The sequence below is a fragment of the Embiotoca jacksoni genome, unplaced genomic scaffold (genome assembly GCF_022577435.1).
Source record: "Embiotoca jacksoni isolate LCO1_2020_lvr unplaced genomic scaffold, fEmbJac1.0.p SCAF_4, whole genome shotgun sequence".
Lineage (NCBI taxonomy): Eukaryota > Metazoa > Chordata > Actinopteri > Embiotocidae > Embiotoca > Embiotoca jacksoni.
In genome coordinates, this window is record NW_027185392.1 from 21,457,717 (window position 1) to 21,479,582 (window position 21,866).

At 39.7% G+C, this 21,866-nt stretch overlaps 1 protein-coding gene across 1 annotated transcript; it reads left to right on the top strand.

Moving 5' to 3' along the window:
* Nucleotides 1–10,575, top strand: LOC138209169 (mitoferrin-2-like). The gene is made up of 4 exons (XM_069167559.1): nt 1–414; nt 5,170–5,398; nt 5,697–5,753; nt 7,316–10,575. Exons 1-4 carry the CDS (start codon nt 73–75, stop codon nt 7,900–7,902), a joined length of 1,215 nt encoding a protein of 404 aa, XP_069023660.1. The 5' UTR covers nt 1–72; the 3' UTR covers nt 7,903–10,575.
* The last annotated feature ends 11,291 nt before the right edge of the window (nt 10,576–21,866 follow it).

Here is a 21,866-nt window from a genome sequence, read left to right on the forward strand (position 1 = left end):
AGTGTACCAACAGACGGGCCGTCGGAGTTGTCTGTCCGTGTTGATCTGACGGACTAAACTCGTCTTCATTTGATGGAAGCGGACGGTTTCGTGTCCCGGCGAACGTCCATGGAAACACCGGCTGTCGACAGCCGGGTCGCGGGTGCTGCAGCGGGGGCAGAGTTTCGATGGCTGAGCGGAAGGCTCTTGGACACCACAGGGGGATTCGCTGGGTCTTTTTCACCGAGGATGGCGGGGCAACAGGAGTTTGCCCCGGTGTTGCTTCGGACCACTGCGGAGACTTCGACCTCTGCCGAGCCAGAAATAGACTACGAAGGACTTCCAAGAGGAGTAGCGACCAGCACACACATGCTGGCAGGAGCCGTGGCTGGGATCATGGAGCACTGCCTCATGTACCCCATCGACTGTGTGAAGGTACCGAAGCACCGAAACACAACACACCGCGTGTTTTCCGACGTGTCCGGGTCCTGTTTATGTCTCTTTGAACGCGCTCACCGGCTTCATAAACCTGCAGCCGACGGAGGCCTGAACACGAGCCCGGACTCGATTAGCGTTAGCTAACAGGGGGTAGCCTGGCTAACAGAGGTCAGTTTGCCAACTAACGTCACCTAAACATCAATCAATGCAACACGAGGTGGTCTAAACCAAAATTGAAAGAGATGTGTTTATCTTCGACCTCCGCTCAGCATTCAATTTCGACAAATATTGGTGTAATCAACTCTTATGTTTGGCAGTCGAGTTGTCTCTGAGCTAGCTGTCTGTCTAAACTAGCCTGTTGGGTAAAAAGCAGTAGTATCCTTTTTGGCTAGCATGCCTCCATTATCGGACATGGTTATAAATCATGTTTCATGGTGTTTTTCTCTCAGATGTGATGCTGAATCAACTCTTTACGATACCGCAGGTAAAAGCGGCTTGGCAAGGAATACGCAAAAGTTTTAAGATGGATGGACTTTTTCCACAGATCCAGTTTCATTATATTGAGCCACGTATCGTTTATCTTTGTCCGACCACTTTCCTCTGTGGTTTTGTAACTAAATAATTGTATAATATTGGCGACGACGCAATATTTATGTATTACAAATGAAGCAGAAGCTTGTCAAAGACAGAAATCAACAGGTTATGTTAAAAAGAAAGAGGGATACTTGTGGTCTGTTGAACATTGCTGATTTTTATTTTATTTGTTTTACTTTAGAGAAGCTGTCATTGGAGATCATGTGGATAAAGTTCAACGTGAGGACAGGTTAGAAGTTGAGTAACTCAGATGGGTAATCGATAACCAAACCAACATTAAACACTCTGGACCAATTCATTTTTGGAAATGAAACACGTTGGCTTGGCAGAGGAGGTGTGGTAGTGTACAGTTACTTTCTGACATAACTGGACAGCTTCATGATCACCCAACAAAAGTAAAACCTGACCGTACCGTCTGCGCCAAACCATTTGAATGGACTCGGTTCAATGTTCAACCTGCTCATTTAAATCACCTGTATCACGACTAGTAATCTGAACTCTTTAATTGTTGTGTTGTATGACAACAATTATTGTTTATTTACATTGACGTGTTGAATACCCAGTTTCCCACAAGGCAGTGAAAAATATAAAAAAGTAAAGCCTCTTAACAGTGTAAGAAAATCAACCCGATTGTAGACGGTGCTGACGAGAGGAACATTCTGGGAAAACAAGTTTTTCTGGCTTATATGGGTTTCTGTTTATTTTGTGTTGTGGGAAATGGAACACAATTTCATGCACTCCAACTGTGAAGATAAATTTATGAAAATAAGTATTGTGAATAGTAGCACCAAACTAACGACTCAGCCTCAGTCTTTCTGGATTTTGTACAATAACCTCAAACTTAACTCAACCCAAGAGTGCTTTGTGAAAAGCTCTTAAACTGGCACTTTAACACACTTTCTTACCATGAACACATGAATTATAATTCAAATGTTTGAATGATTATATAATTAGTGTTACCAGTCAAAAGGCTTGCAGCAATCAAGACAAAGCCGTTATTTCTGTAAATACTCTAGCGCTCTTAATGCAGCCGGTTATTTTGGACGTCCTGTCCTCAAAAGCTAAGGACCAAATAGTTCTGTGGTTTCCCGGAGCAGTTGATTAATCAAACAAAGCTCTCGTTCACTACAAATTCCTTCTCGATTAGCTCTTCTGTTTCCTAGAAATGTTTGGGCATTCACGAGGACAGACTTATAGTTATTTCTAATTCTCATTCAGTATGTGTCTATAAGGTTAATTAGTCACAAGCAGTTATAAGCAGATATTATTTTAAATGTTCCCACTGTAATTATTACTTCTCAGTTTCTCATTTTTTGAAACCCGGTAACAAAAGGATAAAGAAAGACTCTAAAATTCAAGATAAATCTTTAAGCTGGGTGGAAGGTTCTAAAACCTCTACCCGGAAAAAATTGGCAAAATGAAGGAAAGCCATTACAAGTAAACTGTAGGTGTAATTATCACTCAAATAGAGGCGAGTGGGTTTTTTAAAGATGTTTTTTTTGTTTTTCTTCAGTAAGACTGGCTCGCTGCCTCAGCCACAAAGTTGAAGTAGGAGGAGGAAGTTTAAGCTCAAGGAAGTCAGTTTGGAATTTTATTACAGTAAAGTTTTGCAGACAACTTCCTGTATGCCATAGTTTTTTTTTCACAAGGTTAGTTTCCTGTTGCCATCTCACCCAGTTGGCTAACACTGTAAATTAATGATCCTTGGTTTGTTCTTTTGTACTTTAATGAGCCCGTGTTAACCCATCCTCTTGAATATGACCAAAAGCCCATTTTAGATCATACAAGTACAATTTAGAAGCTTAGTATTGGAATTTAGTTTACATTTCCACAATTACTTTGGACTGTACTAGATATTTGTTGCGAGGATGTATTTCAATATCCTCATTTATTTTTTTCCTGTGTAATCATACCATGACCCAGTTTATGTGTCTGTTATTTATCACATCAACACATGACTTCTTTTCGGGCAGTGGTGGTAGACAAAAACAATTTTTAGTCTTGAAAAGCAGTAACTGAGTGCAAACACACTGATTTGCCATTAAAACCCCAATTCGTTCACATTTTTGTATGAAATCATCAAAAGCTTAAGTAGTGGATCAACCTGTCTGGTTTTGATTAGCACTAATCACCCAGTCATTACTAAAGCGAAGTTTGTACCTATACTACTTTTTTTCAAGAATACTTTTATAAATAATTAATTGCTTCTAACCTACGAGGAAATGAAATGAAGATCTGTTCCTGCTAATGAGAAACAGTTTATCGAAGACAGATCACATGTCAGCAAAAACCCGTCTGTTTAGGGGGCGGAGTTCCTTGAATATTTGTTAGACATTTATTGCCTTACAGATAAATGTGTTTTCTACTTCTCACAGTGGACTTACCATCAAACAGAGACGAATGTAATGTTGCTCTTGTATAAAACTTTGGGAGTAACATCTGCAGAAAACACGTCGATTAAGCTAGTTGTATACGTTGTGATTGGTTCTCTTGCTATGTAGAGACAAAACTGGTCAGGCTGTATAGACGTTAGATGTTAACGGTATTAATTCTTTGTCATCCAATCAGTGATCATTTGTTACTCAGCAACGTCCAAACCAGATTGACGATTAGTCTCCAGAGATTAATGTGTTGATAGCTGAAGTTGGTGTCTGTTATTCAGATAGACAACATTTGTGAAACAGACACACCAAGCAAGTTTAAAAGTCATTACTTGAACACATAACCCTCTGTATTATTTAGTTTTATTACGAACCCCTGATTCTGTGTTTTGATAGAAACCTCCAGACTGATTTGAGTGTTGTGTTGAGCAGTCTCTCCCACTCAAGTGCTCTAAACACATAAATAACAAGACTTGAATACACCATTTATTTTGTGAATGACTGAGCACATTCCATGTGAGTTACTATTTCCCAGAAGCAGCGACTGGAAATGACCACATCAAACCTGCAGGAGGCAGCTGTGCTCGCTGCTCTGCTGTATTACAGCTGAGGGGGAGGGTGCATGCCCGGCACTTCACCTATTGCATGTTATGAAAAATTTCAGTCTTGCGCAAGTTTCTTCACTGTTCTGGTAATCTGTTCCTTTAGTCAGCCATGTGCAGATTCAATGACGTTTGTTGTACATTTAGCAAATAGTTCTGCTTATCCATGAGTGTTTGGATTAGCACCACTTCCTGGTTCCACACTGCACTCGGTTCTCGTATGTTGTCTGCTACGTTGGTGACTTGAATATACTGTAGTCAGAAGTCAGTGCGCAGTAATGAACTCTTTAAGGCCCAATGCCATTTCCCATCCTGTGGCCCGACCCCTCATTTAGGAGCGCCCTCTGCTGGTTAATGGCCCTTCAGAACAGAGCCAGAAGGGTTTACAATCTTGACCTAAAGAAATAGGACACCACTTGTACTAGTACTTGTTCAGTAGCCACAATTCTCCTGAATTAATTATTAAAAGGATTGTAATTCTTATAAATTTGATTATTACATTTATGGAAATATACAGTATAATGGCATAATACTCAACACTCATTCTCAGAGTCAGTTATTCATGTTCACAAACAATACTTTGTTTAATCTGTTTAAACCAGAAATAACTTAATTATCCCAAAGCTGCTCTTTCGGATTACAACATTTATTTTGTGTCTTTATGTTGCTCGTGTAGTTTACTGTAATAGGAGTTCTAATTCTCGTAAGGATTCCCATCATGTCAGTGCCGGCAGCTGGAGCTTTTTTAAATCAAAACACGAGTTGACAGTGAAAGGTCCTCTTTTGTGATTATATCTTGTCATTAACGCTGCGACTTGCAGAATCAAAAAATGTAAAAATGCTGCTTCTTCCCCAACAACAACATAAAGTTTGGTATTGCTCTCATCCTTTTTTATTTTTTTTTTATTTTTTATTTTTTTGCTCATCACTCAATTCATTATGTGGTTGGTACAGTATCAGGACTGTTGTGTTTGAACACTTCTGATTTGTACCTGTATGTGTTTCAATGATGCTGGTAATGAAGGTGATCCTGCTCTCATTGCAAAAGCCGGTTACCTAATTTACAAAGTTCACTAATTCTTCACCGTTGGGGAATTACGGCTCAGAGCCCTGCAGACTATCTATGAACATAATTTGGATCGTTGTCTGATTTATTTACGTATCTGTTACCTCAGACTCGCATGCAGAGCCTCCACCCCGAGCCGGGAGCGCGCTACAGGAACGTGATGGACGCCCTGAGGCAGATCGTGCGGACCGAGGGCGTGTGGCGGCCAATCAGAGGTGTGAATGTGCTGGCGGTGGGGGCGGGACCTGCTCACGCTCTCTACTTCGCTTGCTACGAGAAGATCAAGTTCTCCCTCAGTGACGCTATTCATCCCGGCACCAACAGCCACTTTGCAAACGGTAAGATGCTCCCCAACAGACACGAACACATCCAGATGAAGGTTTTACTTTTTATTCATGACGCTACAATTTTTAGTGTTCTCGCTTACATTTTTGGCTCCAAGATATTTAATTTAAAAGAAAATGATTGAGGGAGAGAGAAAATGAATAGAAGGGAGTGAACGGCAGGGTAAAATACCAACAGACAACACATTTTTATGTTTAATGAAGCAAATTTGGATATGGATGTTTATTTGAGTTAGGTGATGAAACTTGATCTCCTTGTTGTTACATCTTTTAAGTTTTCTGTGTTCTGCAGGAGTGGCAGGCTGCATGGCCACAGTGCTCCACGATGCCATGATGAACCCAGCTGAAGGTAAAACCTCCTCCTCTTCCTCCTCTTCTTTGCATATGTCGGCTCACCTGACGTGTACACTAAGGGCCTGATTTACTAAGATCTCAAATAAAGGCTACTAAATGGTGTATTTTTTCTAAAAGTTTTCACATTTATTTTGCACCCGTTTTGCGGGTGATTTACGAAGAATCATTTTATCTTTGATATCAGGTAAATTAAATTAAAGTGATTCCAGCTGTTTGAACAAAACGACCGCAAAAGGAAATCTGATAACGTTGAAATTAATGAATCTAAATATAACAAGAAGAAAACGCTTTATAGGAAATGATCAGCGAGCAAGTCAATGTCGTGGGAAAAACAAAAGGATTAATAGATGAAATTATGAGTAGATGGCAAGATGTTAGACGGAAAAAAAGACCTTACAATAAAACGTTGCCAAATAAAAGGAGGGCCGGTGGGTGAGATTCTCTAACAAACACTGATCAGCAGGTCCAGATCTCTCTGTGATGAGAAGGTGACTTTTCATTCAGTGTGTCGCGAGAGGTTTTTTTAATTGCTGGTATTTCATGGCTCCTCCTGTCAATCATCATTCAGTTCATTCAATAACTCAGAAATGTCATCGCTGGAGAGACGATAATGTCTTAATAATTTCTGTGTCTGTCATCTCCAAAAATGTTTCCACGGGTGTAAAACCTCGTTCTCTACGTATTCTTTGGTTTCTCTGCGTCTTCTTCTCACCACAATAAGATCATCCGTCTCTCCTGATGTACATCTGATTAATACGTTCCTTTCAGTTGTACTAAAATACACACAATTACTTCTCCTATTTCTACTTCCAGGTTTAGTAAATATCTTTGCTGGTGCTAAATTTATGTATTTGCTTTTCCCCTCCGAGTATTTAAATACAAACACCCAATATTACATATGCATGCAGGCAAACATGCAAAATGGACGTGTGTTAAATTGCACATTTGAAAGACGCAACCCTCACTGCACGTCGTCGGTAGATCAGCTTGGACATTTTTTTGCGGCTGGTGTGGAGTTTACACGGGATTTTACACACGCAGACTTTTAGTAAATCGGACCTTCAGTCGTGTTCGGTACATTTTGCACAGTAAAGACTGTTTGTGTATTTGTCGAAGCTTTCGACCTCCTTCAAAGACTATTATAGAAAATGTGTGTGAAGCGTTTTTGTGATGAAGACACTTGGTGGAGCTACAGGCTCAGCTGAGACCATCAACCTTTTACGACAGCAACCCAGTGACAAAGTTACATTAAGGAAAAGTTTGTTTTTCATTTATTGAAAAAAATAACCAGATTTGCAATACAAATATAAACATTTTCACATGATTTTAATATATAATCACCTTTCATTATCATCTGCATTGTTTTGCCTTGTTCGAACAAAAGAACATTGAAGATGGCTCTACAGTTATCCCTTCATTTATCTCATCTCAAGCTAAACATCGTAGTTCTGCAACTCCGCACAGGATTTGTGAATACAGAAACTGGAGGGAGGGAGTTTGATCATTATCTTATTGAATGGGATTAATTGATATGTGCTTCCTCCTTTTTCCCTGTAGTTGTGAAACAACGCATGCAGATGTTCAACTCGCCGTACCGCGGCGTGTTGGACTGTATGGGATCTTTGCTGAGGCACGAGGGCTCGGCCGCTTTCTACCGAAGCTACACCACCCAGCTGACAATGAACGTGCCCTTCCAGGCGCTCCACTTCATGACCTACGAGTACCTCCAGGAGCTCCTCAACCCTCACAGACAGTACAACCCTTCCTCCCACGTGGTGTCCGGTGCTCTCGCCGGAGCGCTGGCTGCTGCTGCCACCACTCCCCTTGACGTCTGCAAGACCCTCCTCAACACACAGGAGGCTCAAGCTATTCACGTGATCCAGGCTGAGGCCCCGGCCGCAGCGGTGGGAGCAGCCACCGCCTCGGCCCCCAGCAGCCGCCACATCTCCGGTCTGGGCGAGGCTTTTCGGACGGTGTACAGGATGGGCGGCATGTCCGCCTTTTTTAAGGGTGTCCAAGCCAGGATCATCTACCAGATGCCCTCCACTGCCATCAGCTGGTCCGTCTACGAGTTCTTCAAATACATCATCACCAAACGGCAGCACGAGAGACGGCTGCGTGGCGATCGAGACGGAGACAAATAAACGCCCGGCAACAAGATTGGGTATCGGCAACAAAAAGGTCTAGCGCACCTCGCTGATCACTGGTATCGGTATTGATTTTTAAACATCTGAAGGTTTAAATAGCTCTCTTAGATTCTTTGAGCAAAAAGTCAATTGTCTGATCTAGTTCATGGCAGGTGAGGGCAAGTACAACAGAGAAAACTAGCCTTTCAGTAGATCAGGGGTTGACAAGGTCCATCAGTACCCATCTGTAAAAAGAAAGCCTTGAAATGGCAGGAGGTTCTGGTTCCAACCATTTTTTTTATATAGTGTTCAACTTGACAAATTTCCTGCATCAGCTTTCAAAAAGGAAACAATTTATGGCGGCTAAATAAGTCCTTTATGAATAAGAAATGCTCTTGCAGTGCAGTTGGTAAGAATTTAGATGTTTCTATTTTGTCCCTTAAGGCCAACACACTGGATTAAAAAAACGAGAGATACAAATGATGATTTAGAGATTGAAGTGTTTTCTTTGAGCTTTAGTTGGAGGGTGTATACATTAACTTCTAATTAACTGAATAGTAATTGGTTTAAACATGCCCACAAAAGGATAAAAAGTCCTTCACTGATGGGAAAATGCTTGAATGTCCTTTTAAGCTCTGTAACGATGAGGTTCAGTGATTCTATGTGTTTGAGCAGAGTCAGAAAATGTCCCTGACCCAAAATAATAATGAACTGCTCTGTAAACTTCATTTACTCCTCTCTTTTAACTGTAGTTGTGTATTACATGGAAAGTATTACTACATCCTGACCACACGGGGGCGCACTGTTCAACCACTATCTAAACAATGGAAAAACAGTTGGAGGATCCAGAATCATTCTGTTAATACAAGAACTTGTGGCTGTAGAGCTTCCACCCTTTAAACATATTTTCTTTTTATCACTCTGACATTTGGAAAGAGTTCAATGTTTGGAACCCAAACTGTTTATCAAATTAAGAAGCATCAAAATTTGATTCCTCTGTTCCAAGAATGTTTACTATTTATAAATGTCCAAATAATATAGAAGGATACATTTTAAAGGGAGCGTGTGCAGTGTGGCGAGTTGCTCTTTTGCACATTGCTTGATTACAAAATCAGTAATATCAAGTCAGTTTGGATACTTGTGCAGGTAAACTGTAACTCTACTCAGAGCAAGAAACAAAGACCGTTATAACAAGGTTTGTTTAGAATGAAAGGAGGACTTACCTGAGATTCCTCAATTCCTTCTATCACATGGATGACAGGTTATTTTCTCAATAATAGAAAGTCAGAATTGGTTTTGGATTGGAAATACTCAAATATTCATCGTGTGTGTGTGTGTGTGTGTGTGTGTGTGTGTGTGTGTGTGTGTGTGTGTGTGTGTGTGTGTGTGTGTGTGTGTGTGTGTGTGTGTGTGTGTGTGTGTGTGTGAGTGAGAGAGAGAGAGAGCTTCAGTTTCATAGAGCTGCGCAGTGACTCTGAGCAGATTTGATCTCGGCACAGCTTCACCATGTTGTCCGCTGGCTGCTTGTGTTGTTCTTCAAAGGAAAAACAAACGCAGTGACAAAGTAGATGGTTGAAATACAAATGAGTACGTATAAGAGTTCATTAAAGGACAGTAGGAATCTTTACACTAGCTAAGTGCTTATTCGGCACACGTGTGCATTTCCTCCGAGTGTGAACCATTAGTGACGTATTGATGCAGTTACATTTTGAATTAGATAACTTCTCAAAACCAGCCGAATGTATGACCTATTGAACTCTTTAACATCCAGTGCAGCAAAATATAGTTTAATTTACAAAATGCAACAAACTGGAAATGTTACTATTTCATTCAGCAGGCTGTTTAGAAACTAACTCCGTAGTGCAATGCGTATTTACAGTTTTGGAAAAACATTGTTTGTTTTGTTTCAGACAAAACGGAACAAGCAAAAGTGTTCACCTTAGATGGAAATTCGTTTTAAAATATATGTTCAAACTACACAGCATCCTAGTACTTAAAAGCAGCTTCTTTATCAAATTTAGGACAAGAATGTAAAAAAAGAACCGAGTACAGAAAATGAGTTTACTACTTCTATACATGCCTTCAGTTAGCCGCCATAACAGCCAACGCACAACTATTACAGAGATCCTCAGATAGAAATGTATTTTATGTTTTCAAGCCATAAGACTTAAGGAAATTGTACATAACATAAACAACTGTGGGCAAATATAGATAAACCCAAAATCTCTACCCAGCTAAGTTTTGAAGCTAACTTGTATTTTAAATTATACAAATATGAAATGGTAAAAAGTTTATTAAAACTGTGCTGTAAAAACGCAAATTTGGTAGCTCATGAAATCCTCACCTGGATGATAGCAAAAAAGGAAAACCCGGATCATCTTGAAGTCAAACAAAGCAGATATATGTAGGGGAAAAAAGGAACCGCGTGAAGGGTATTTAAAAATGATTGGGGTGTTTCTCATGTGAAGCAAAGTTTCAAAATTGGGAAACCAAAGACGAGAGCAAGGCAGAGAGAAAACGGGAGAGAAAACGGTGGTTTTGTCCGACGACAACACTAATGTGAAATGCTGGAACACTGTTGGAAAGCGACACCTGTATTTTGTGAATTGTAAATAAACTCGCTAAGGCAGCTCCTCGCAGAAGCAGGGTCTTCTCTTGGTGCTGGCTCTCCAAGCGCTGAGAGATCATTAACTTGTCTGCTTGTCGTACTTTTCCTCACCCTCTTTCCTTTCAGAGATGCAACAAAAACATCCACACGCACCACCTGATAAGACGGTGAACTTTTTTTTTTTTTAAGTGTTTTAAGTTGAAGGAACCGAGTGGACGGATTTGAACGGACTTCAGTCTGTTTTAATTTATAAAAAAAAAAAAAGTGTACAATAACGAGTGACGTCATTGGCTCCAGCAGAATGTGGGAGTAATTGTCTGGTCGTGGCAGCTATTTTATTTTATTCATCATTCATAAAAAATGTTGGAAGCTTCCAAATGTTCTAAAATGAAGAAAGCATCTACATTTTTCCAGAAGTTGACCGTCTCTGACTTCCCACCAACGAACACTATGATTTCTGTTAGCCATGTTATTATAAAAGTGTTTCCGTTGAGGTAGGAAACCTTGGAAGGTCATAGTCAACATGATGTCTTCTTAAATTTAGTTTTTCTTTTACTGTTACTTTGACCTTTTTTTTGTTTACACTGATGTAACAATTATACCCAGAAACCAAGTTGATATATGCAGAAATGACAAATAATGTAATGGAGAGATTAAAGAAATAGTTTCTTGATTAGAGGACTGTCTAATCCATACCTTACTAAAAAAAAACTGATTAAAAACAGAGGATGGGAAAGAGAAGGAAAACAAAAGGTAAGATTGTAAACCTTAATTACAAATAATTTAAATATCAAAAATACTAATAACTAACTGGTAGCTTATTGATATAATCCAAAAGGGTATCATTACAACTAGATAGACAAGTCTGTTATGGCTTTTCTAAAGACTCCATCCAATTTAAATCAAGTTTCTAACCTTTAAATGTCCACGTTGGTGTTTATTATGCCATAAACTAAAAAAAAAACATGAGCAGAGCATTTTTGTTTTGGAACTGCAGCGACAGTCTCAAAACCAGTCAGACAGTCGGGGTTTCATAGGTCACAAACCTCAAGAGCCAATCCCGTTGACTTACAGGTGGAGCTTTTCATATCATTGGGCTGCAGGCAAGTGGGAAAAGTTTGGGTGGAGATAGAGGCGGAGACTATAAGCATAAAGATCAGCATGTACTGAAAGGGATTTTTCTTGGGGATTTTCTTCTTGGAATAAAGTTTTAAACGTAATGTTGATGAACAAATATGAGTTTTTAAGGTCTGACCAAGAGAGGAACTTTAAATTGTATAGGTGCTCAATTATAGATAAGAGATAGTAGAGTATTCAATATGATTGAACATCTGTACATTGAACCAAACTAACCGAGATGTTTGACAGATGGGAGGTCTGAGTTTGTAATTAAGAGTGGTATAATAGTGGAATTGATGATTTTGGAAAACAATTGATGAAATTAATAACATTTATTTTTTTGTTCCAATGTTTAGATTTATAAAAAATAGAAGAAATGACATATATTGTTGTCTACATATTTAAATACATATTTATATTTACATAAATAAGTAAAACTCTTGTGATCCATTCTCCAAACAACTTGCAATTAACTGAATCAAGAAGCTGTCTGTATTAGAAAAAACAAATATTGTATTGGCATCCAAGAGAAAAATACCTTTTTTTTATTTTGCAATTAAATGCCTTTGATTGGACACGGGTAAATATTTGCATTTATATATTCATATTTTGATTTTGTATAACATCCTTCGCTCATCTCGGCACAACAAAGAGTCAGTAAAATTCCGCAGAAGAATTAATTAGCAGTAACAGGACAAACAAAAACGTCCACGATTTTAAAGTAATTATTCTGTTATTAGAAATAAACATGGCATGTTGTCCCTACTTTCAATATCTAAACTCTCTGAGGTTGGTACAGGTGAAGCTTCCATGCTACCCGGGTGAAAGCTGACAGGCAGCACCACCACCTCCACCTTCCCTCTGCATCAGATCCTGTTTCACTCGAGGCCCCGTGTTTGTTGTCATTCCCCGCGGCCTACAAGCTAAAATGTTGTCTTTTCATGTCTCTCATCTCACTTTACCCCCTGCCATCCCGCCCCCCTCCTCTGTTGTTCCTTTTCTGCGTCGGTGCTCTGAAATGTAAGGGGATACTTTTAGTCGAACAGGAAGGTCTTGGGAAGTGAGGTCAGGCCCTCGTCTTGAGGGCACACGGCAGCAGGCCTGGTCAGAGCCAAGGTCAACATCAGGCGTGTGTGTCGATGAAATACAAAGACAAATGAGGCGAAGGTGACCCATCTCACATTCTGCAAATCCTTCAAATGATCACCGAGAGAATATAGTTGCCCTGCTCTCCTCCTCTTGATAAATGGTGTGTCGTTGGTGTTTAAATGTGGGATGAGATCCTAATCTCTTCATGGGTGATGCTCCACCTGCAGGTCACACAAATACAGACGATGCCACACTTCACATAACTGGAAAGATGAGTATAAACAGCATTAATCATAATTCAATTTGGCAATGTGGCATGAGAGACCCCACGTGCTCGCTGTTTTATGAAGTGCCATGTTTTACAGTTGGAGGGCTCCGGAGGAACACACCCTGAAACCCACTGAGGATGATAAATGTGTGCTCTCATGCAGTGATATATTACACTTCGTGGACGACGTCCACTTAAAACTAAAAACTGCAATTTAAGCAAAGTGTTGCTTTTTTACTAAATAATTTAACATACATTGAATGTGGTTTTCCACCTGTTGCTATTCGCTTGTGAGATTTGAATCATCTGTAACGAAAGATAAAGATTGAGGCTGCAGCTGATTTGCCAACTTGCTCGCCTTACAATTGACTTTTCTTGATCATTCGATATTAGTGTTTTTAGCTCTTCATCATTATAGACGTTGAGTCCCACTAGCAGCGCATCTGGAACATGCTACACGCAAACGTAGACTCTTCAAGCCACAGAAGATCCATTTTACATGTTGCACTCTGGAGTGTGCCACGTGACACATCTTCCTCAGCCTCGGCTACTGTGGCATGAAACAACAAGAAAAGGTGGAAATCCTTCCGTCTGGGTTCACTTCCAAACTCAAAACAATCATCTTGACCACTTCCATGAAGCTCAACCTCCTAATTCAGAGTGATTCAAAGGTCCCACGCCATCTGCTGCTCAGAATCTGTTGCAAATCAATTGTGTGACCATCTGCAAAGGGAGGTTTTGTTAAAAGATTTTCAGCCAGGTTTTAGAGTGTATCATAGCACAGTAACAGCACTGATGAAAGATATCAATGATCTTATTGTCCCAGGTGATGTATGCGTCTCAGTACTTGTCCTTCTAGATCTTATTTCATACCAGCAATCACCACATTTTATTACAAATACAGGAACATGTCATAAGGATTAATGGAACTGCACCAGGCTGGTTTAAATAACATTCATCAGATGGATTTCAATTTCAACAAACAAAATTAAACAAACGAGGACTTGTCCATGTAGACAAAAGTTAGTCGTGGTGTTCCGCAGGGTCCAATGCTTTTGAAGTTATACTTGCTTCCCTTAGGCAACATTATTAGGAAGCACAGCAATAAATTGACATCGCTTTGCAAATGACACCCAACTATTCAGCTGGTCGAAATAAATCATTCGACATCAAGCAAGACAGAAGCTTGGATGACCAAGCTGACTAATTATTAGTGTGTGTGTGCGTGCGTGCGTGCGTGTGCGTGTGCGTGTGTATATGGTACGAGCCCATTTTTCAGCTAATGCATATAAAAATACACCAGTTCAAAAACAAGTATGCATGGGTCCCTCAGAGAATCTCCGTCTAAGTATTAGTCTATATTTACTAAAGGATTTGTATTCATAACTGCCCACTTGAGTGCCTTGAGTTGGATTTTTGTGCCACACCCTGCCCTTGGATGCAGGCCTAGTTTCTTTCTCTTAAATCTAACCATTTGCCAATCCAACCATTATCCTGTACTGTTAGCCAATCAGATTTTTCAGCTTTGAGTTAAGTGCCTTGTTCAAGAGCACCTGGATATCAAATGCTGATGGAAGCATTACTCATTCGCTTCTCTTGCCCAGATTTTCCCAGCTGGTGCAGGGCTGAAAATGAATGTTTCTAATGATTTTTAGTGAGACACACACATACGCACACACCGCAATTTATGTGTGTTATTTCAAACCCTGACAGTTCTGGATAAATCTCCGCGGGTAGCATTGGATAAACACTGTATACTCGTGTATCTTCCCAGAAACATAATGTTTTAGACCCAGAAGGCTGCACCAGTGAATGGATAAATGTGGATCACAGGATAAATATTTAGATATCTTGGGCTGATGGACGAGCCAAAACCGTTCTCCTAGCTGGCCCTCCTCTCATCTCCCACCCCAGGACACGGGAAAAACAGTTAAAAAGACATTTTCAAACATCCACATCCATCGTAAAATCTATTATGCTGACGTCAGGGAGCATTACATGTACATGAGCTGACTGAGAAGACATTGAGCAGTCTCTAAAGAGCACTTATAATCTAAAGCTTGTAGGTGTCAACTTTTCAATTGGTGAATATCTCATTTTAGAGCCAAACTCCCACAAACTGTGATTATAGATTTTAGCACAAAAGAGTCTCAAAGGATATTTAGCAGTTGACAAATCTATTTTTCTACTACTATATACTATATGTATATATATTTATTTTTGACTTTTTTTTTATTGTCCAATGTTTATGTAAAATATATAAGAAACAACAATTGGCTACTGAATTCCTCAGTCATATTGGGTCTATAAACCTGCACTGCTCTTTATACTCCAGACAACAAATCATTGGATGGCTGAAATATAGATTAAATAGGCATTTTGGGAATCGACTTAGAAAGTTCATTGGTCTGCTGGTGAGGGCCAAATAAATCTACAGTAAACTTTAATATTCACATCTCGACATTGTTGATGACGGAGACCCACAAAATGGAGGACGTTATTGTAGCTTATTATCTACTGTCTGCCAACCATTTCTGATACAGGAGAAGTTTGGGTTTTCTGAATAAGGCCAGGTGTGACGCAAGCAACAACCAATAGTGACGTCACCAATTGGTTTGTGAACGGCCGTTATGAAGCCTCAAGTTCGGATTTTGGCCGACGCCATCTTGCTAATTACGGGGCAGTTTGGAGCCAGAAGTGACCATATTTGGGCGAGCCAGGCAGGGGAGTGAGCGGGTGATCTGACTCGACAATCTGATTGAAAACCAGAGAATGGTACATCCCACCCACAGATAGCCGTAACCTAACTGCACCACAGGGCTGTCAATCAAACAGACACGCCCCCCAAAACACAACTTTTTGAAATGTATTTTCTAATAAATGACGGGATTATTTTTAGATGGACTGCCAGAAAACTAATAAGAAGGGATGACTTTCGCTAGCAAAACTGAAATAACTTCTGGAGAAATTTTATTGACTTTATTTTATGAGACTAGTTGAATGGTAGTCTATGGCGTAAAAGGCTTTTTGGATCCAACCTCTAGTGGCACTCAGTGGTATTGCAGCTTAAGGCACTTCCGCATCTTCCTCATTTTTCAGACCCGGAAGCTACATCACTTGACAATCTATGGTGTGAAGCACCGTTCTTAGAGCTGGCCACTTGTAGGGATTGTTGATGTCAGGTGTGCCTTCCCTCAAAGATTCTTTAAAGGCTGCATCGAGATCAGATCTGCACAGACCACGTTAGGATGTGGTCTCAGACAACTATAGCCACATTCATTAAGTAGCGTGAATGCAAATGCACCCTAAAGACCACAACTTACGTTTTCTGAATAATCAATAGGAATATACAATAGAAGAAATATCCAGCATGATTCTGCCAAGTGCAGCTGAACTGTAGAGTAAGTAGCAAGCTGAACTGGTGAGCATAAAGCAGCTGTTTACTGAGAAGACAGCCTGTCTGCCTGACACTTGTTTCACCAAAGCCCCCTCTGAGTTTAGCTTTTTTTTTTCAATCAGTTTTCCCACAACTATGGAAGAGCTCCACCTCCTCGCACTGTTCCTTTATCCACAGTGCAGAATCAAAGCCTCTCAAACATGCAGCATATACTTAGAAAATCCGAACCTGAACTGATGTGATCAGGTCGCACGTGACAGTTCAAGTTGTAAATTACAAACTCGAAGGTTCAGACAAGAGGCCAAATTTCATGTTACATATTCCTGAAGTTCATTTTGGATTCATTAAACTCAACAGACAGAAAATCTGGTCCAGTGATCGTTTCAAAGGTGACTGTGTTGTTAAGGGGGACCATTTTTGCCCCAGGGTCCCCCTAATAAGTTGATCCGCCCGTGCACAGTTGTAGTACCAGCAGTAGTTTTTACAGCTGAGCAGCTATTAGAAAAGTGTTGGTAGAATCAGTTAAATAGTAGTAGGATCAACAATAGGGGTAAATTGATACTGTTGGTTGTTATATTAAAGATGCAGCAGTTGCAGGAACTGTAGTTGTAGTAGCTCTAAAAGTACTGTGCTTTGCATTCAGATCCCCCCTCTGCTATAAGCTGAAGAGTTTCTGTTTGTGAACGCAGCCTGTCTGGGCCTGTCAGCTGGCAGCACTGCAGCCTGAGTGGATCATTGATCGTCCCCTGATGGGAGGAGTGTTGCTCCTTAATGACCAATTGTAAGAGCTGTGTGACTGGAAGCAGCAGCATATACAGCACCTTCTGCAACAACATGTGGGTGTTGTGACAGAAGCAGAGAGCAAGCCAAAAAACACTCTCCAAACTGATAACGATACACAGACGGCCATGAGCTCATAGAAAATGTTTTTGGTAATGCCGGTTGACACCTTTTAGCAACGTTGACCTCAACTTATAAAGATTTATAGCTCTTTAATAGGTCAATATGAGTCATACTCAGCTGATATTTGGTTGTAATTTTTTGTTTTATTGCTACTGAGTCAAACTTGGGCAACTTTTAGAGCATTTTCCAACTTACAAAATGGGTTTTGTCATTTTTGACCTTAAACAAAAACAACTCTATGATAAGTTGTGGTTTTGTGTTACTTTGTGATCTTGTTTTTCAAGCCAAATCCCACAAATCTGACACAAAATATATAAACTATCATTTCACACACTCTTGGATTGGGCTAAAGCCTAACACAATGAGGAGACATGAGGAGGACATCAGAGGAAATAATAATGTTGTAGCATATGTTGCTTCTTCTGCTTTTCGAGAGCTCAGTAAAGTTAATTTTATTTTTAAATGAATTGCTGTGACTGACTTTCAACATTTGATCACATTTTTTTTAATGTCTTTCGGGTCGTTTTCACATTTAATGTTTTCGTTGGTGTTTGCTCTTCGTGGCATGGATTCAAAATAGTAATATTAATGCACTGTTTGGTCTAATGTGTGTACATATCGACTCCCACACAGTGTCAGGATGACTAAATCTACCCTCAAGGTGTGTGACTAGTGAGCAGCTTGCGGCTGATATTTGTGAAAATAACGTTCTGTAAATATTACTGGTTTATTGGAAATAGAAAATCCAAGGTACACAGAAAATAATTTCAGTTAATGACAAACATTTGCCAATGTCCTTAGAGCAGAGGTGTAAAAAGCAGATGTCAGAAACGTGTTGGTAGAAGTTAAATTGAGAGATTGGATGCAGTCATTTACATGTATCAGTTTGATCCTGGACTCCATGCAAACTTTCACCATTCTCCAAACTGAAAATTAACATCTCTCTGGAAAGTTCATCTGAGGAATAAGTAGCCAGAGTTAAAGCATCAAACATATTAACACATACACACACACACACACACACACACACACACACACACACACACACACACACACACACACACACACACACACACACACACACGCACACACACACACACACACACACACACACGCACACACACACACGCACACACACACACACACACACACACACGTAGTGTGATGACCGTCGGAGAGCAGCTGTTGGCTTAAACCAAACAAATCAGCAAGCCAACACACGGAGCAAATGATCAAATGTGTGACGCAAGTGTGTGTGTGAGTAGGAGTGTGTAAAGAGGAATGGCTCTAGGCATCCAATTTACAGTCATTTACCACCATTTGTTTTCTTGTGATAATGGAGCTGAAGAAAAAACACTGGATCCATAATTCACATTAGCACAACTAAAGCAGTTACTGGTGTATTATTACCACTGGATTAATGTACAATAAGTACAGGTTTGAGATACCTATTTACTTCTTGCATTCATTTCAGCTTTCGCATTAGTTAAATAAAATAAGATACAACGTAAAACGTTTGACTGTCTTATGATACATTGTTTTTTTGATTCAATTTTTTTTTCTATTCATTAAGCTTCCAAATATTATAATATAAACTACTTGAAATTGTCTACCCTTTGATACCATGAAAATTGATGCGTACATGTTAAAGCATCACTAATAATCCAGTACTCTGACAGGGTGGTACAATGGGTATATTTTTTTAATATTAAAACATGACATTTCATTTTTGCTAATATTTCTTAAATTGTATTAAAGTAAAGTTTGTAATACAGAATTTTTACTAGATTTTTTTTTTTTAGTTATGGTGTTTTTTCTTTAACTTTATTTGAATACTCTGAATAGCAGCAGTAATAGAGGTTATACTGAAGTACCGCATAAGCATGAAGTTATATATTTAGATACTTCTGATGATACTGATAATCTGGGGATCAACAGAATATCAGGGACACCTGTGAATTTTCATGTAAACCAACACAAACAAAGTAATATGTATCAAAGGCAGAGAATTATAATTTTTTTTTAATTTTTCAGCATTTGAAGTGTCTTTTATATTCTATTGTTGTGTATTTAAAATATATATTTATATCAGATAAAATATGATTCATCATCTATTATTATTATTATTTGTATTGTTATCGTTGTTGTTGTTGTGTGAGATAATACCTGCCCCAACAGGTGGTGTGTCTACCTGCCAGACGCCTCTGTGTCTCGTCTTTATTTGCCTCCATCAGTCTCTGTCCTGCGGCCCGGCAGCACTTCAGAGCGTAGAGCTTATCAGCTTTCTGTGTTTACCTCTCAATTAATCCCCATTAGTAAGGAGAAGGCATCAGGACGCTCCGGAGGACTTTAACTTTGTTTTGTCCCAAACAGGAGATCATCTGGTTAACAGCTCAGACGGACAGATCTCAATCTGAGCACAGAGACCGGCAGTCTGGCAGAAAAGGAGCCTCAGAGACGCAGCGATCACTGCAGATAGCAATCATATTGTGTAGATATGGGTTGTGTCAGGTCTTAATAAATCACCTTTTGCATTAGAGCAGTTAAGTACAGTAAATTACTTATGCAGTTAAAGATCAGTAAACAATAACTTGTATATTTCAAAATATTTCATCATGTTCCTTCCTAAAATAACCATTAAGCATATTGACGGTCGACTGAACTCAATTATCAACTGCTCCACTTTAACCAGGAACTGAGTGAGTGACGAGGTCCGGGGGTTTTAGGGGTTGATGTTAAATGTGGCTCCTGCTGTTTGTTCTCAGTCTTAGCTGTTGTCTCACATCGGGACATGAGTGTGTGGGTGTAATTATAGAAGAATGGGTTTGGGAAACAACTGTTCTCAGGCCGGAGGAACAATTACGCTCAGAGAAAAAAAAAAAAGCAATTGATGCTTTCCCTCTCTAATTTTCACAAAACTTCCACGACAATTGATCTTCCTAAAAATTAATTCAGCAAATAAGGTAGTCCTCCCATAAACGAAAACATATACATTTGACGTGAGATTAATCTGAAATTGACCCACCATGTGGTGTAACTCCCATTTGTGCGCCATCGCTAATTATAGCGACTGTTAATTAGCGCCGAAGTTGGGACTTAATTCTCACCCAAGCCATTATTTAACTAAATTAAAGTGATCCTTTGGTCTGGCAGTTCATTTTGGGAATAATCAGGTCATGAGTTTCTTTGTGAAAATACGCATCTAGAAAATACTCTTGAACCCAATGTGACATCTGTCCATTTAGTTTTTCATTGTCTTGTTAAAAACACAAACATATTCAGTTTACTCTTATGTAAATCGGGAAAAAAAACCATTGAAAATACTTATACATACTTATATTTGACATTTTACTGGATAAATGACTGAAATCCAATTATTTTGCGAACAATTCATTAACTAGTAATTCGTTTGCACTAACTTAAACGCTGACCAATTCTAAAATTTAAATTAGATTTGGTTTGGAATAATTGAACCAACAACTGACCATTCCAATTCGATTTTTTTTTTTTTTTTTTTGCGCCCTTGTTCCCACTGAATCCGTAGACTATTCTTATCAGAACTTCACTTTCACCAGTGGTGCGTAGTAAGGACCTTTGCCCTGCGACATCACTGGAATATTACAGTCTGTCTGTAATATTTAAAAAAAAAAATATCCTTCCAAATAGGCATTCTAAGATCAGGGCAGTCGTTTTTCCGACCAGGATTACAATCACTTGTAAGAATAACATCGGTCTGGGTTGAAATAACACCCTTCCACTGAAATAATAGGCTACAGGACTCGAACATCCTTCCCTCCTACCCACCAGGCTCCCCCTTAAAATTCTCCCTTTCATTTTCCTCATCGGGATAAATGGTGAAACTTGTAGCAATAATACCCCCTTCTTTCACACAATCGCCTCCCCGCTGCCATCACCTCGAGCCCGGCTGCCACCGAAGCCTCGCGGCTGGGGATCTTGGAGAGCCTTTCTCCGTGAACAAAAAAAGCCTCCTAAAGGGGAACAAAAGTGACCAAATTTTTTCTCAATGTCCCCTTCTTTGCGCAGAATAACCCGCTGCCTGTCGCTCAAATGGGAATATTAGGACGTCAATCTCACGGCCCCTGTGCGCTTTTGTCTTTGCTGAGTGCCCGGCTCTGCCTACCACACACCTTTTGTCTGACAATCCAATAAGAGCCATTATTCCTGCTCCCTATCCCGGCTGCAGCTCGCTCTTCGGGGGTATTTTAGGTGCTTAATCGCGTCCTTTTAAGGACCTCAGATGGAGAATAACTTCCTCCTTTCACGTCGCCTGGCACCGAGACAAAGAGTTCCTGTGGCCTGGCCTCAACCAGCAACTCTTCCCTTAACATGTTTATGAGCAAAATGTGCCACCGTGCATCTGATTCACTATGATAAACCATGTTACTAGATATAGGAACCAAAAATACAGTTTAGTAATATTATTTTTTGCATTTTTTACGTAGAGTTTTAGTTCTGTGACTGTGATGTGTTTTGTCATTCAAACACCACAAACAACACACAAAGAGTTTAAATAGAAAAAAAGATTAAATGTGTTTAGAATCAAAACGCATCTCCTTTAATCTCTTGGGTTTATTTGA

Bases quoted from the DNA above. Each gene is read 5' to 3' on its own strand.
- LOC138209169 (XM_069167559.1), top strand. From the start codon at position 73: ATGGAAGCGGACGGTTTCGTGTCCCGGCGAACGTCCATGGAAACACCG. The intron at 415-5,169 runs GTACCGAAGCAC...CTGTTACCTCAG, and splicing joins ACCCCATCGACTGTGTGAAG to ACTCGCATGCAGAGCCTCCA. The intron at 5,754-7,315 runs GTAAAACCTCCT...TTTTCCCTGTAG, and splicing joins CATGATGAACCCAGCTGAAG to TTGTGAAACAACGCATGCAG.